Here is a 16,949-nt window from a genome sequence, read left to right as displayed (position 1 = left end):
GCAGTCTTCATGACTCCGTGCAAAGCAACAAATAAGAACTCATGACTTGTGTGGTAACTGAATTATCTTGTTTGAATTGCTCTGAATTTCATATTTGTTGTGATCATTCCTTGTCCAAGAGTCTACAAAACACAATGATGAATGTCTTGTTATTCTAAAAGCTACGGTGGTGAGCTTCCATAATCTTTGTGACCCAGTATGAACTTGCTAGAAGCAGCTGAGGAGCACATGGACATTTTCTCAGATTGTGACGAGCATGATTTTGTTCTTTTTAAAAGGAGAGAAAATTATTTCTGAGCTGTTCAGACATGTTAGCATATGGTCTGATACCTCTGCAAAATGTTACTTGAGGATGTCTGACATATTGCCAGGCTATTGCATGTAAAGTCATAATAAACACAAGAATGTTACTTCATGGCTATTTCAAGATAACTTACTTCATGGCTATATCAAGATATTAGCATTTTATGGCCTGTCATTACATGTTAGCATGTACTTACAATGCTATGATTTACACTAGCTAACCACATGTTACCAGTGACTCGCATAGCAATGAATAAAAATGTGTTCAGTTCCCACTGCTCAAACTGAACACTTCTGTGAGTTCCTCTGACTTCCTGTAAATAGTCAAAACAAAATTGGACCTTCTCATAAATACTAATGAGGAAATGTTTTATCTCCAAGCAGGAAATGAAGGAGTATACTTCACTAAATGATTAAATTAGATCTTGTTTGTGTAGTGAAATTAATTAAATCAAATGAAAACAAATGACCTTTAGTAACAGAAACAGATGGTGTATTGCTCTCTTTGTTTCCATTTTGCTTATGGCGTTTTTACAATTAAAAGCAGCGAAAATGCTTTCACAAAAGTGTAAACTGAGCATTGCCTGGAGGTCAGAATCATGTCTGACAATATTCAGTCAACGTGCCTTCATCAAGTTTCTTAATCATTAAAAAAAACATCTTTGTTTCTTTATTTCCATAAGAAACCAATCTTCTGAACAAAAAATAAATGAGAATATCAAATAAATAAATTAATAAATAAATAAAATTAAAACAACCACATAACGATAACCCCTTTCAACATTACACTCGCAATACAATTACAAACATTTAGCATGAAAACAGTTACTGCCGAGGGACACGTTTCAATAAGGAGGTTCAACCAACTCTATGAGTTAAAACTTCAACTCTGACTTAACTTACCCTGAGATGGGAAACTATGAGTATTCAAGAACAGCTGAAATCAGTTAGTTCAATCGACTCTAGGTTGACTCTGAGTTTAACACGTGCAACATACATGACTATATCATTAAAGCCATATAAATATGCATGCGGATATGGCACAAAATTCCAAATAATCCTCTCCCGATGTAAATGTAACTCCCTATGAATTAATGTTGCCTGCTCATTTACAGGATTTGTTACTTTAAGAGTGTCTGCATGATGAAAACATGTCCGATGACTGAATGTACAGTAGCCTTACCAGCACTGCACTGCGAAAAAAAAAAATTATTATCTCAAGATATATAAGAAAATAATGTATCCCAATGTATTTAGTCTTATACGTGTTTTTCTTATTTTGCTAATTATCTGGTGTAAGAAAAATAAACTTGTTTCCATTTAATATAGTTTTTCTTGTGTAAAATGCACTTCATTTAGAATTTTTTTTTTTTTTTTTTTTTTACATCGTGCATGAATGAATGAGGTATTTAAACATCGCTTACACTTTAAAAAGAGGGAGGAGACTCTTGGTTTAACGAAGAAAACCAGCTCCCGTCCCAACCAGGTTACGTTCACAGTGTCTGCACATCTGCAAGTGTTTGCTCATCTGCAATACATCTGCAATACATCTGGACGTTTCCTATTAGATGTCCAATTTACAGTTTGCAAATGTCTTTAAGATGTTTATGTTTTTAGATGGCATGTAAAACTGACACCTTAAAGACGTCTAGATGTTTGTACACAGCAGATGCTTTCCAGATCTTTAACAGACATCTTGAAGACGTAGGCTACGTGTGCTGGCCTACTACAAAAAGAAAAGTTACTATTTCCGCAATTAAAACTGGTCGATTTGCATTAATGTATCAATGTCTTCCAAAACAAACAAAACAAAACAAAGCAGCATCGTTTGCTGTTTAAAGAAAAATGTAGTAACATTGCAGTGTTTTGTTTATGGACGACAGATGGCGATATTTATCATAAAGTTAACAAAGACTGCAACATAACGAGAATAAGAATAATAGCCTATCCACATTAAGAACTTTCCATTTCCATTGAATCAATATGTATTTAGTCTTAAAATAGATTTTGATTTGAGATCTGGAACAACAACTGAAAAAAAAAACATTTTGTTTTCCATCTTAAGCCCAGAATGTGTACTAAGCTTATTTAAAACTGTTAAGATTTACATTGTGATTCCTTTCTAAATATAAATACACTTCTTATAAAAACAATAAAACAACATGTACTGTACATATGTTTCCAGAAATAATAATAATTTAATATAAATGTATTCTTTTGTCTAATTGACTAGCTACAATGCACTTTGCTTCATTGACCAGTTAAGATTAAACATAGTCAAAAGGGAAAAAAAGCACCTTGCTTGATTTCATTACAGTGACTAGCCTCATCTCACCAGATGCCCTGTTTTGATGGTGTTGGTGGGATGGGGGGTTAAATTCTCATCTTCTACAGGGGTCTGTGTTTACACAATATTCTCTCACTTTTCTGAATTATCTCATTGGTCAATATGTTTGATGCACATTGATTCTGATTATTCTCTGTTTTAGCCTATGGTTTGGCTGCCAAGGTGACATGTTACATTAGAGTTCAATCATTGGAGTAGATGTGTTTGGAGGATACACATTCGCCTTTGAAGAACATTTTCTCCTCTTGAATCAATGCTAACTGCTTCACGTTTTAAATCAAAATCAGATTTACTTAATCCTGGTTTAAACTGTTAAACTGATCATAGACCTTCTCACTTTCTCCTCTTCAAGACTGAGTTAATCTTTAATCTGCTCAACACTGTCCCAAAATTACAGGATTAGCTTGTAACATATGGGCTTTTTGCAAAGGGAAGCATCCGACTCCAGACAAGCCCATCATGTGAGTGAGTGAAAACTCATATTAACTCATCTACTCATGTGTGGACCAAGCCCTTTAAACAAGACTAGCAGCTGCTGGTCAGCCATGGCAATCTGGAATCAATTAAATCAAACCTGTAGATTTGGCTGAAATGCCAATTTGAACAGCAAAATTACTTGTCCAATGCAAAATGACCTGACAGCATGAGTTTATATACGGTTTGAACCACAGTCAGCAGGGACATTGTAAAAATGCTTGTCGCGAAACTGATGCACTGATATATGAATATACAGCACATATTTTGCATAGAACTCTATTATATAATATTTAAAAGAGAAATACTGTATTTAAGAAACTAATATATGTAATTAATATTGTGTAATAATGTTATATTGAACATTTTATATACTTAATTATTTACACTGGATAAAGCTACAAAATTATATTTTTGTTAAATTAATATCCAAATATATCTTTAAATATATCTATATACTTGTCACTGAACCATTAAAGCTAACATACAGTACATAAGACATTTATAGGATTTTTTTAAAAATTAATTCATATTAATGATTATATTAAAAGTCTTCATAACACATACAAATAAGTTTCTATTACTATGTAATATTTTATGTTTTTGGTTCTTGAAATCAAGTGATTATCTTTAATAGAGTCTGACTCATTCTAGGAGTAGAGCTGCTTTAATTGTTGCAAAAGGTACATGTTTTTTCTGTGCAATTGTACAATCAGACATGTTGTAAATATGACTCGATAAAATGAGTTGTCAGTGAATCTTTAAGGGAGATGTTCATTGCTTTGTATCAAATATTAGTGTATAGTGTGTGCTCAGCTAAGCCAAAGCTGGAAAACATACAAAAAATACATCAATCTTACTTTGCTAAAATGTCACTAAATTGTATTTATTTATTTATTTATTTTTAATTGTCTTTTGGTACTGAACTCAATTAGTAAGAAAGACTATGGAAGGCTAATAATAATAACAATGTTGCGAAATAGTGTTTTGTACAGTAAGTGTTTACTGTAGTTTATCCTGTGATTAATTAGGATTTAAAATGTTAAAAATGTTTTAGTTTTTAAGTGCATTTTTAATTTTTACAAAATGAATGCTGAAATCATTTTGTGTAAGTTTAATTTTCACTTAATTATACATATATTTAATTTATTTTTAAAACTATTATGTAATATTAATTTCATTCATTTTTTTGACCATTAAAAATTATTTTAATATAATCCTACTGTAAAATGTAAAAACAAATCCTTAAGTGTTAAAGTAAGATTACTGTATGGTCTTACTATATGGTATATATATAGGGAAAATATTAAACAAAAGTGTTTTAAAATATTTATTAAAAAAACTATGATACTATAGCGTTTAGCTTAGAATAATATGCTAAAACAAAGTTTCAGTTTTTGGTGTTGCTAATTTTTTTTATATAATATTATTTGATAATATTTAATAGTACATTAGAAATGTTTTATGTAATCCATGTAATATTTCTGGTAGTATTTCAATGTTTTAGATTTGTTTAGTTTTGTGGCCTTAAGTATGTTTATTTAGTATTAAAAAACATCATCATATTCGTGGGACAGATCCAATACAGTATCACAGTCCCTCTGAATATCATTTTTGTCTCTAATCTTTGCAGTATATGGAGGGTCCATTGCTTGACAGCCTGTACTGGACAAAGTGGTATAATGATGAGCCTCTTCCGAATGGAAATCAATCCTTCATTTACTACGAGAACATGTTGTTAGGAGTCCCTCGTAGGTGCACAAAGACTTCCAGCAGGAGATTATGGAGTGTTTTGATGTGTACAGCGACAACGAAAATGATAGCATGTTTGGACTAATCAACAGAACAGCGTGAGTGACATTTATGATTGGTAACAAATATTTTATTATAATTATCATTTAAATAAACCATAAAATTAAATATAAAAACATGTAACATTAAAGCAATCTGATATAATTTATTGTTCTATTCCTACATTATATATATATATATATATATATATATATATATATATATATATATATATATATATATATACACACACACACACACACACGCGCACACACGCGCACACACACACACGCACACACACACACACACACACAGTACAGACCAAAAGTCTGGACATAGCTTCTCATTCAAAGAGTTTTCTTTATTTTCATGACTATGAAAATTGTAGAGTCACACTGAAGGCATCAAGGGCTATTTGACCAAGAAGGAGAGTGATGGGGTGCTGTGCCAGATGACCTGGCCTCCACAGTCACCGGACCTGAACCCAATCGCCAACAAGTGCTAAGCATCTCTCGGGGAACCCCTTCAAGACTGTTGGAAGACCATTTCAAGTGACTACCTCTTGAAGCTCATCAAGAGAATGCCAAGAGTGTGCAAAGCAGTAATCAAAGCAAAAGGTGGCTACTTTGAAGAACCTACAATATGACATATTTTCAGTTGTTTCACACTTTTTTGTTATGTATATAATTCCACATGTGTTAATTCATAGTTTTGATGCATATATATATATATATGCATCAAAACTATGAATGAACACTTGTGGAATTATATATGGAATATATATATATATATATATATATATATATATACACACACACACATACACATAGTGTTGGGGAAAGTTACTTTTAAAAGTAATGCATTACAAGATTGTGTTACTCCTTAAAAAGTTACTAATTACGTTACTTAGTTACTCTTTATGAAAAGTAATGCATTATGTTTACTATTAGTTCAAGTCTTACTAAATGTATGTGCTTTTATCATTTTTATATTTAGCTTTATTTTGAATTGAGCAGCCACTGCATGGCTTTAGATGTAGATCTATTTAAGGCTGATGCTGTACTGGTTTTAAGACTTGATTTCTTATGGTACTTTTTGCCTTTCCATTCCAGGCTGGTACACAAAGTTGCTCAGCTTGAAAATGCTGTGATGACTATATCGTCCAAACTGGATGTTATCATGGAGAAAATGAGACTTAAGACATTAAACACAGACAACAAAGACATAGAGAGGTAGACAACTAGAGATCATGTGAGTTTTTAGATCTATAGAAGTTATGCATTCATTCCTTCAGTGAATGGAAAACATGAATCTTGCATATATTATGGAAGATATATATGCCACTCTGTATTGTGACAGGAATGAAGACCAGCTTTAGGAGGGAATATTCAGGTAAACCTGGAAAGAGCATCACTGATAACAATAGTTCTGCACATCACTAATTCATCAAAACCGGAGTTTAAAACTGACTAATAATAGGCTTCATCTAAGCCTGGTCTGTGGATAACCAGACGCAGAATGTGACAGTAGAGAGGAACGTATTACTGTAGAATAGAAATGTATCTGTTCTCCGTACTATTTAACATGCAGTTACTGTACTATTTATGATATGACTGACAGTCTGATTATCTTCCACTTTAAATCTTGAGTAATGTTGAGCACAGTGTAATTGATGTATTGTGGTGTGTAAAATACATTCCATCTAGTTTCTGAGAGTTTCAGCCGTATCCGGGTAATGATAAAACTATTCTCAGATCCTTCCTTCCTATTGAAGAACTCATTTTCATGACTACTATTAGTTCTTATGAAAGAAATTCTCCTGTGCATCGTCCATTAATCTCATGGCTAACAGAATCTTTCAAATAATACAGCATGGTAACTTCACTGAGAGCTAAATTTAGTGAGAATAGAGTAACAGTGTTATATTTGACATATTGTTATGAAAAGTCATCAGTGCAATGTGTATTACAGTCTTTGGAAAGTTAATATATCCTTGTAGAGAAGTTTTCCATTCTTTACTTTGATATGAACCCCTTGTAAATGTATTTTATAGTGTGAAGCATATCAATGTTTAAAACTACTAGTATAAACATTAATCTTAGAACAATGTTGCTTGTATATTTAAAAATATATTTATATTTAATATTTACATCTTTCTCCTTTCCTAATTGACATTAATTATAATACCTGAAACTGCAAAACAAATAGTTATTAATATGTTGAAAGCAGACCATAATTCAGTTTAGACAAAAAAAAAATCGTTTCTTTCTCAATAGTTCATTTATTGACTCGTTTTACACTAAAAAGAAAACTTGAAATGCTAAGATGCGTTCAAACATTTCTGCCTTTTACATTCAATGCTTTGAGCAACCTAAATATTACGGTTTGAGACATGCAATTAACATCCCAATGACAAAAAAAAAAATCCAAACCTTTCTCTGGCTTCTCAAAAATGGCACGCATATTTGTTAAAACAGCAAAGGGACAAATTTACAGTAGGCTCTAAGATAAATCATACGAGGGTCTCAAAGTGTTCAACTTAAATGTGACCGAGCAAAAATTAAGGCTTGCTTGTAAATGTCAGTCACACATGTAATGTTTGTCTATTAGTTCTGCAAAAGTCCGTCAAGAAGAGCGCATGTTTTGAAACCCTTATTCCAGTCCAAGATATCACAAGATATTTACAGGTATGGCCATTATGACCCTTTCTCCATAGTGAACGGGAGAGATTTCACTGTCTGTAAATGGGAGTAAAAAGATATATTATACACACAGTATCAAAGAGCTCTAGAATCGGAGGAGAACGGGGAGCTAATGTGGATTAAATATATACCACTGCACATAGAAATTCATTTACACGTCAACATTTACAAGACACAGGTCCAATGAACCTCCAAAAAGTGCCTTTACTTACATTTTTCTGCCAAGTCAGAATGCAGAATTGATTTTTTTATGCTGTTTTTAGTTTTTGTACAAAATTCAAAGTCCATACTGTAATGAATACGCAAACGCATGATCAGCTATTTAGGAAGAGAAAAAAAACAAAACAAAAAGAAAATACTTTGTTCGAAAAAAAAAAACATTTACACCACAGGCTTTCTGCAATGTACCCGTGAAGTTCCTGAAGCTAGGTTTTAAGGGAAAATCAGCAGTTTTCCTCAAGATGTGCAGTAAAAAAGGTGGGGGGCAAGAGATACAATACATCTCCTATTCCACTAAAACAGGAACAAATCTGGTCAATGAATTCAGATTTCCACTGAAAGTGCTCATCTCAATTGCCTCTTTAATCTAAATTTGAATCTGTACAATCAAGCAATTCCTGCTTCAGATCCAAAGCTTGTAGGGAAAAAGATAATGTGCACCTATTAGTTTTTAGCGACCCTCCCTATGAGAGCAGGATCTAAAGAATTGAGAGGCATGTGTTATGAAGAACCAAGGTCAGATCACTGTGTCTGGTACCCAGCCATGCCAAAGTTAGCCTGGTTCATCACTGGGCCAGCCTGAGCCTGAGAGGGCTGCGTCCCAAAACCTCCCACCCAGGCCGGGGACTGTGATTGTCTAGAACAATGAAAAGTGGATGTGAACATTTTCAAGTTCCTGCATAGGTAAAAGAAAATACATAACACATAAATGATATATATAAACTTACTCTACACCAAATCCTTGCTGATTCCATGTTTGCCCATACATCCCATAGGACGGCACCTGCCAGCCATTCGTCACATACTGTCCGTATTGTTGAGGATTACCATACATTTGATTCCAGTGTCCCCACTGACCATACTCCATCTGTGATTGCAAAATCAAGAACTTGAGCTTTTTATAGATTTTTGTATATTTTTATTCTGGCCTGATTCAAGCAATGTCAGTATGGGAAGAATTTAATACCCCATTAAAATTAGATTATGATAAAGCAAATTCACAAGAATTACCGGCTGAACGTTTTTGGCCATGTCAGTTGACTCTTTGCCCCAGTAGCACTTCACAACATGACCTTCGATGGTGGTGCCATTCACGGAGACGATGGCATGAGCAGCACTTTCATGAGAGGAGAACCTGAGAGAAAATGATGCTGCTGTATGTAATGATGTCTGTCACCATGTGGCTAATTAAATCTTGACGCTCCCTTTAAAAATAACAAATCTATAATGCATAATAGAAATAATATAGAAACATTTCTTATAATTAACGTAAAAAATGCTTAATATTTTTACAGAAATCGATACTTTTTTTTTCAGGGACCTTGAAAACAAAGGCAAAAGAACAGCATTTACTTAAAATATAAATCTTTGTAACATTATAAAATGATTTACATCATTTTATGCTGCCCCCCTGCTGGGAAAACAGGCTGATATTTGGCCTTTTTGACATTGGCAATTATTACTATTATTAAGTACAAATGGTATCAGCCATTAAGTACAAGCCATCATCATCCACTCTGCTCCCTAGATATCAGCCCTTACACTAGTTAACCACTTCAAGCAACCATTCACGTCTTGAAATATAACTACCGGCACTTCTACAATATTTTATATTACACACAGACTGTGGACTAACTGACTAAATATAAGAAAACTAAAAACAGAGGAATAGTTGAATGATACCTGATAAAAGAATAACCCTTCTCTGGAAAAACTCTGATCTCCATTATCTGTCCGAAAGGAGAAAACGTCTGTCGCATAAGGTGTTCTGTTTGAAGAGAACAGCGTAAGAGCGAGCATGCATACGACTAATCAGAACAGGGGAGTAAACGAGCACGTGCAGCCGTACCTGTGAGACCTGACTGAATGCCACCGCAGTACACCGTGCAGTTCTGAGGACTCGACTGGTTCACCACCTCGTCAAATCTCAGCTGCTTGGAGCTGTCTGAAAGTTCCCCCCATTCAGTCATGTTAATTCAGCTCAATTCTAAAGACAGCAAACTGATAAGACACAGTGGATCAAAATCTGGCTTACTGTCTTGCACACTCTTGGGGGCTGGAGGTTTCCGAGTTGCCCAGTTAGTCCGGATTTGCCGTCCACCGAGCCACTGACCCCCCATGTGTACTATGGCATTCTCAGCATCCTAGAAAAGAAGAAACAACAGACTTAAACATAAATGTAAAGCGAAACCAAACTATAACCTCTCAGCAACACTTCTAGTCATTTAATAGATCATCTGTGTCCTAGTTTGCTTATAATTACTTTTACTAAACTGATTAATAGCTTACACTTGAACAGAAAAGCACTCTAACAACAGTCTGACTCATTCCAGTAGGTTGAATATCTGTAATACTACAGCTAAAATATGAATGGTAGTAAACAGAAATAGAATAACCTTCACTCTGTGTTCCTGTACTGGAGCCTTACCAGTTTGTTATAGAAGGACACAAATCCATACCCCTTTGATTTCCCTGTTGTCATATCCTTCACCACTCGTGCATCCCTGCAAGAAAAACGGAACAATGGAAAAGTCAGTCCACCGACGGCTTGCTAAAAGATCTCAAAAAGAAAGGAACCACACACACACACACACACAGTACTGTACTGAGAGACACAGTTATTATAAGTTATTCTAAAAAAATCTACAAGTACAACTTCTGCATATTCTCTTAATTACTGGTAGTTAAGATATATATATATAAATATATATATAAAACAAAAAACAAGTACAATGTCATGCAACCTACACTACTGCATGTATATTTAAAATCTCCTCCAAAGATTTCAACTTTTCCTGTGACACAACATAATGATCCAATCTTCATCTTATTTACTAGTACTCAATCTCTCATATCATCAATGTCATTACCATGCATTCCTAATTTGAACAGTTGTCTCTAATTCTACTCAAGAGTACATAGAAATATCAAAAGAGAAAAGGAATTAAACGGCATACATGGCCTGTTAACAGATTTCTTTATTTTTCCTGGTCAATTCTTTACCACCAATACGGAGTTTGGGAAGCTGCAAATTTCGAGAAATTCACATTTTCAGAATTTGAGAAGAATCAAACTATCAACACAACTAGGAAAACCATCATAAAAACAGTTTTTACAAGCAAATATGAATGAATTATCTGAGGTTTGTTAAAATTCTACACTATGTCAGCGTTAATAGGAAAATACTGCAGTATACAAATATGAAAAGCAAAGAGTAAATAGAAAAAAAATCTACATCTGAGTTCCCAGAGTGCACAGTTCCTTGCTGTTAGCCTTCAAGCTCCTGTCCAATCCTATGAGCATTTCTGTAAAATAACCAGAGCTCTATTAACTGACACTCAGAGCTAAAGGAGACTCTGAAAAGTTTGCAGTGTAGCATGTTTTTTTTTTTGTGTTGACAACTAAAAATTGTACTTTTTAAGTAAATCAAAACTACTTACCAATTTTAGAAAAGCGGTGGAGATTAGTGATGAAAATTTTTAGGGTGCACTTTACAACAGATTGATCCGGGGACACAATATAGACTATACTTCGTCCCCTTGGAATTATAAGGTTCTATCTGCGTTCTGAGTAGTTTTGAGATATTGAGCTTTAAAGTTTTTGTGTTCCATAGACTTCTGTAGATAGAACCTTTTTGTTTTTTCAATAAAAAATCCCAAAATGTACACAACTTAAAATAAAACATGACATAATGTAAATAAATTGTCACAGAATAAGAATATGTGAATACATAAATTTTGACAAAAATGTCAGATAGAACCTTATAATTCCAAGGGGACGACTTCCCTGTGCTTGCTGATAATACCCAATATGGGACTATTAAAATCATCAATGTAATTAAATATTACAGTTAGAACAAAACTAAGGTCTATAAAACACTGTGACATCCTGTTTTCAACTGCTGTGACAAACAACGGTGTAGGTTTAAAGAGACATGAAGGTATTTTATATATAAAGCCTTCATTACTGACAGAATTGTGACTAAATTTGCCAGTTAATCACAGCACATATGACAAATGTAAAGTAAATGTTTATCTTTGCATCAATGTCTTACCAAAATATGTAAATGTTAAGAAACACCAATAATTTTAAAAGCAAATGAATAAATACACTTTGAAACGGTTTCCAAGATTTTAGGAAAACGGGGCTTAAAAAATAATATACAGAGATCATCTGGTTCAAAGTAACCGGAAACCACCAACTTGACAAAAAAACAAACAAAAAGAACATAATTCCACAAAAGGGTGTGATTTCTGGGAACTTACGAGATTTTCCCAAAGGGTGCAAATGCAGCTCTGATGTCATCGGTTGTGATCTCAGGGCTCAAATCTCCCACAAAAACATGAAAGTGATCTGAAGAAGGATGATATTTAATACATGTAACTACATTTAAGAAAATCTACCTTAAAAAAAACAACCACAATTGACATAATACAACAGAACTTACTGGATGTGTCTTTCTTCTGACTGCTAGGAGTGGTTGCCCAATTTACCTTGACTTCCTGTTAATCAAATAAACTTCTTGAAGGCATTTTCTTTGGTAACATGATATTCTGGGTGCAATGCTTCACAATAAACATTGTTATACTTGATGTACCTTTCCCAAAATCTTTCTTCCATTCATGGCGGCCAAAGCAGCTGCGGCGTCTCTGTGTTCAAAGAACTCCACAAAGCAATACGGATCATTGCTAGTATGCTGCAAAACAGAAAATCCAATAGAGTTCACCTTCCTGCTGCTATCGGACTGCTGAGAAGGAAAGCCAGGAAAATATATTATTGCAAAGTCATGGGTATTGGGTGGAAGACTGTTTAATATTGTCAGTCGTCATTTTGCCATTCTTCTGTGATTTTAAGAAAATGTAAGAAATTACGATTTGTTTGTTCGAGGGTAGTTTTAAAAGCAAATGTATTCCAAATATTAATTATAATGCAGAGTTTGATAGGCATTTCCACACAAACCCATTTACACTGAAAAAATAAAAAAACATTTAAAAAAAAGTGTAATTTGTGATGTATGTTTACCTCTGTTATCATTTTACAACTTTTACACGGCCCAATCTGAGTAAATAACTGAAGGATCAAGTTCTCCGTTACATCTCTTGAAAGATTCCCCACGTAGCTGAAAATGCAGATAAAACATATTAAAAATAATAAACAGTAACTATAGACTGGTCCACATAAGTTAAACACATGACACAATGAGATTATTTAGCATTTTTATAAGATCATCTACTCTAGGTGTAGAAAAAAAAGTGCATCTATATGAGCCAGGAATACCTTTAATGCACAAATGACCTCAGGACGGGAACACATTACACACAACAATAAACTAATGAAACTATGTGGGACAGTTAAACATCGAGTTAATTCACGAGAGATTTTTATCCCACATTGTAGTATCAAACACAAAATTCATACTTAAAGTAGAAAAACAGCAGGCCTGAGATTAGATAACAGGCCTTTACTAAAACACCCGACAATGACATGCTCCTTCAAACACATTAATATTGATTAGAATAGTTTACTGATGCACATATTGAAGCCATATACCATAACTTCTGAAATACAATACAAGTTTAGCTATATTCAGTACATTTGACTTGCATTTAGTTGTTTTGATGAATATTATTATACTAATTAGCCGCTAGCTTAGCTTTAGCATGCTAGGGCTATGTTTCCCACAATCGCCGAATAAGCTTTTCGATCTTTCTGCTATACGTAAAGTCAGCGATAATGGCTGACCGAAACTCTATTATAAGCAGAGATCACCAAGAGCATACGATATCAAAAACGTTGGTAGGACGTCGTTTTTGGAGCTAAATTGGTTGCTAGAAGAGTGTCAGTAGTGCAGTAGATTGAACAGCTGTTCACGGAGCACTGACAGGATTTGTGTTTTTGGCTAACGGTTACTTACAGGGTTTTTGGGTGGCTTTCGTCTTCCATTCTTGGATGCCGGAAGGAGTGCTAAAAAAAACTTGTTTTCAGTATCTCAGGTGTGATTTATTTTTAGGGTGAACAATTCTGGACTGGTGTTATTTTCAATCTTGAGTAGAAAATGGCGGAACCCGGCTAGTCAGGAAGACAGTCACTGCGCATGCGCAGAAACAGAAAAAGCCGGTTCTTGAGGGCGATGGATCTGACAGAAAAGAGGAGTTTGACAGAATCACGGTGCTTGTGTAAATATATAATGTATCGCAGGTATATTCCTTAATAATGTGAAGTTGCAGGTTATGTATTTGTATGCTTTTATTCAGGCTAGTCTTTCAAGGTTTGTTATTTGTTTTTAGTGACCACTTGTTAGAGCTCCAATAAATGCCTGAAGTCTTTGACAAAAAAATATAAATAAAACACAGAGACGAACTTAACCGAGGTAATATTTATTGATTATTAATGTACTGGTTACATTGCATAAATGTTGTTCAGGAATTAAAAGGTATTTCCTCCCATGTGTTTTGTAATCCTTTTTTTACAATGTATTGGCCTATATATTTAAGGGCATGTGTGTGTGCGCGCACAAACCTGCTAAATTGTTTGATTTTTAGTGTTACATTTGATAAATTATTATATCTAACGTATAGAAATATCCAGGAATTTGACTTCTCAGGAACAGCTTGCGTTTGTTTAGAATTTTTCTTTAAATAATGTCACAAACCTGGTTTCAGTCCTGATTTCTTTGTATTAATATTCTACATTATGTCAGTGTATTAAAATGTATTTTGTTTATAACCTATATATAATCCAGTCATTAAGGGGGGTGCTGGCTAACATGTTAACTCCTCTTAACCTAAAAAAAAACAAAAACAAATTATTTTCAAATTATTTCAAATTATTATATAAGCAAAATGGAAAGAAGAGTAGAATGACGGAGATCAGACAGGTTTTCCCTGAAATGTATCAGTTCTGTCTGTCTTTACGTTAAAAGAGCAACAAGTGTGCTCGGTCTAATAAACCGGGGTGGAGGGGATTAAAGTGTCAGAGATGATCTGTGTCGGGACGGTCAAGGGGTAATTTTTGGACACACACGTGGGCGTGACCCCTCAGATAGAACTTTCTCGGTAGTCTTCAGAGGGACCTTGCCTGCTTCGAGAAACCCGTCCCCGTTCACCGTACGTCATCAAACGGACCCTTTAAAGCGTCCGTAGCGGGGCTGTAATGGCACAATATTCGGGAGCGAAGCAATATCAGAGTATGAAAACACTATCTCCAGTCGAAACGATGGGCAACTTAACGATCCTCTACCGCCCTGGGTGGGAGATCAAAATCGACCCGCAGACAGGTTGGCCGTTTTTTGTGGATCACAAACAATCGCACAACGACGTGGAACGATCCGAGGCACGACACGAAAAAGGTAAGATAGATCTTGATTTTGCTTTTGGGAAGTTGCGCTGTCAAACGGGTGCGTTTTTCAGGCTATTTAAAAAATGCATAACAACATAGGACGTGCTTTATAGATTACGTGGGCATTGTGGCATTTTAGAGGGTGTTTTTATCGAAAAATACAGTTTTGCTGAGTGCGTAGGCTACGATCCCACTCAGTACATCCACATGCTTGATCAGACACCGACTGTCTAGAGTAGAGGAGCCACGCACTTGATATTCGCCGACGCTCGCGCGTGAATCGCTGTCACCTCTGTGGAAATAGCGCTTCGCGTGCATTTGAACGGCCTGTCGGAGCATACACGGGGAAAATATATTAGTGTGATGATCTCAGCTTAAGTGATTAGTGTGTGACGCACTGCAGTTATATGTGAGACTGTTAAATGTTTATTTAAAGCCTCTGGAACTACGCGCACTGCGCTTGTTCTCCACATCCCTGGAACCGCGCACCTCTAACGCGTTCCTCAAAGTTTTCCTTACATGGGATTTCAGAAAGATCCGCCCACTCACCGATTCTGTCATTCCCAATGAATGGGCTTGAAAGTTACAAACTGGAAGTGTCAAACTGTTCTCCGCACATCAGGTTCAGGGAGTAAAAAATGTTGGGGGGAACACGGGGGCTTGCCAGTTGCCATCTTTCATTTGATAGATCAACACTTGTCCGAGGTTAGTGTCACCAAGAATCTGCTGGAAAGACACAGCTGCCAGGAGATAAACTGAGCGCTACTCTTGGCGTCTGTGTCAAAAAAAAAAAAAAAAAAAAGGCAGAGGGCATGAGGTTACATACACTACTTCTCTCTTTTTAGTATCTTGGTGTTTTTTTTTTTGTTTTTTTTTATAAAAGTGCATAACTGTCTTAATTTCAAAACATTTTAAACCTTAAATCAGGCATCTTTAACCTATTTCAGGCCCTGGACTCCCTAGTGAAAGGGAATCGGATGTGTATTGAGAGTTACATTTTGAGCTTGGCCTGTGCATATTTTGCCACATTAATGTCTTTAAATTTTGTTAACGTTTACAATGCAGTGCAGAGATTTGTACATTACATTACATTTTTTTTAGTATGGAAAATAAAGCAATTTGCTGAACTAAAGCTTCTTAACTTTAAGCATTTAGTATGTTGTAAGTTGAGGTCATTTTAACGAAATTTCAGTGGAATTGGAAACCAATCAAGCAAGCAACTTTCTGTTGGGCAACACAACAAATCATGGAACCAAACTGAACTTGAGTGAAATCTCTTTGGATCACTTTTTTTTTTTTTTACATAATTAATGTGGACTCTTAGTCACGTAGACTCGGATTGAAATGACTTGATATCGCTTGCGAAATTTCACTGAGCAACTGTAAATCTGACCATGCCTTCATTCAGGAGTAATTGCCTCCCTGTTGAAAACCTCTGTCTTAAATATGTAGCATCTCTGCTGTTTCAACATCGGAATAGGTGTTTTGTGATGATTTGTTAGGGATTTTTATTTCGTTTGATGTTTGTTGTGTCTGTGCAACTCTGATTTACATAGATGAGTAAGGGCGGCCCTCCCCCTCACAAAAAGTATTTTAAGACACAGTGTCAACAGCACAGGAACCCATTGAAAAATGCTACATAGAGTGAGTCATGGAATTAGAATCGACGGCATTCAGGGTATATCCTGTAAGCCAATGCCATCGCTTAACAGTTGCTGTGCACAGTGAGTTTTTCTACCACACTCATGTTTCATGTTTGATCCTGGACTGCCTCA

At 35.0% G+C, this 16,949-nt stretch overlaps 1 protein-coding gene and 1 pseudogene across 6 annotated transcripts; both read right to left on the bottom strand.

Moving 5' to 3' along the window:
- Window positions 1-7,176: 7,176 nt before the first annotated feature.
- LOC113112666 (nucleolysin TIAR-like) lies at window positions 7,177-13,921 on the bottom strand. 6 transcript variants are annotated; one of them, XM_026278425.1, is made up of 12 exons: window positions 13,751-13,921; window positions 12,859-12,955; window positions 12,434-12,532; window positions 12,284-12,338; window positions 12,102-12,189; window positions 10,265-10,340; window positions 9,872-9,980; window positions 9,686-9,781; window positions 9,520-9,604; window positions 8,848-8,971; window positions 8,565-8,704; window positions 7,177-8,473 (listed from the first exon to the last, which is right to left on the bottom strand). In XM_026278425.1, exons 1-12 carry the CDS (start codon window positions 13,777-13,779, stop codon window positions 8,359-8,361), a joined length of 1,113 nt encoding a protein of 370 aa, XP_026134210.1. In that variant the 5' UTR covers window positions 13,780-13,921; the 3' UTR covers window positions 7,177-8,358. The 6 variants fall into 6 exon arrangements, with proteins under 6 accessions (XP_026134210.1, XP_026134209.1, XP_026134212.1 ...); XM_026278424.1 differs by having other exon boundaries at window positions 12,434-12,583; window positions 13,751-13,920; XM_026278427.1 differs by lacking the exons at window positions 12,434-12,532; window positions 12,859-12,955; window positions 13,751-13,921 and adding exons at window positions 10,794-10,861; window positions 11,072-11,141 and having other exon boundaries at window positions 12,284-12,333.
- Window positions 13,922-16,112: 2,191 nt separating this feature from the next.
- The window catches only part of LOC113113245 (mini-chromosome maintenance complex-binding protein-like), an 8,060-nt pseudogene continuing 7,223 nt past the window's right edge, over window positions 16,113-16,949 (bottom strand).

This window comes from Carassius auratus, chromosome 13, assembly GCF_003368295.1.
Source record: "Carassius auratus strain Wakin chromosome 13, ASM336829v1, whole genome shotgun sequence".
Taxonomy (NCBI): domain Eukaryota; kingdom Metazoa; phylum Chordata; class Actinopteri; order Cypriniformes; family Cyprinidae; genus Carassius; species Carassius auratus.
This window is presented reverse-complemented; position numbering and strand designations above follow the sequence as displayed.

What these genes read in the sequence shown, in the direction of transcription:
- LOC113112666 (XM_026278424.1), bottom strand. Translation starts at nt 13,779, where the DNA reads ATGGAAGACGAAAGCCACCCAAAAACCCT. An exon ending in GTTGTAAAATGATAACAGAG is followed by an intron (nt 12,584 to 12,858) that starts GTAAACATACAT and finishes TTTCCTTCTCAG; the next exon opens with CAGTCCGATAGCAGCAGGAA. An exon ending in GAAGAAAGATTTTGGGAAAG is followed by an intron (nt 12,339 to 12,433) that starts GTACATCAAGTA and finishes TTTGATTAACAG; the next exon opens with GAAGTCAAGGTAAATTGGGC.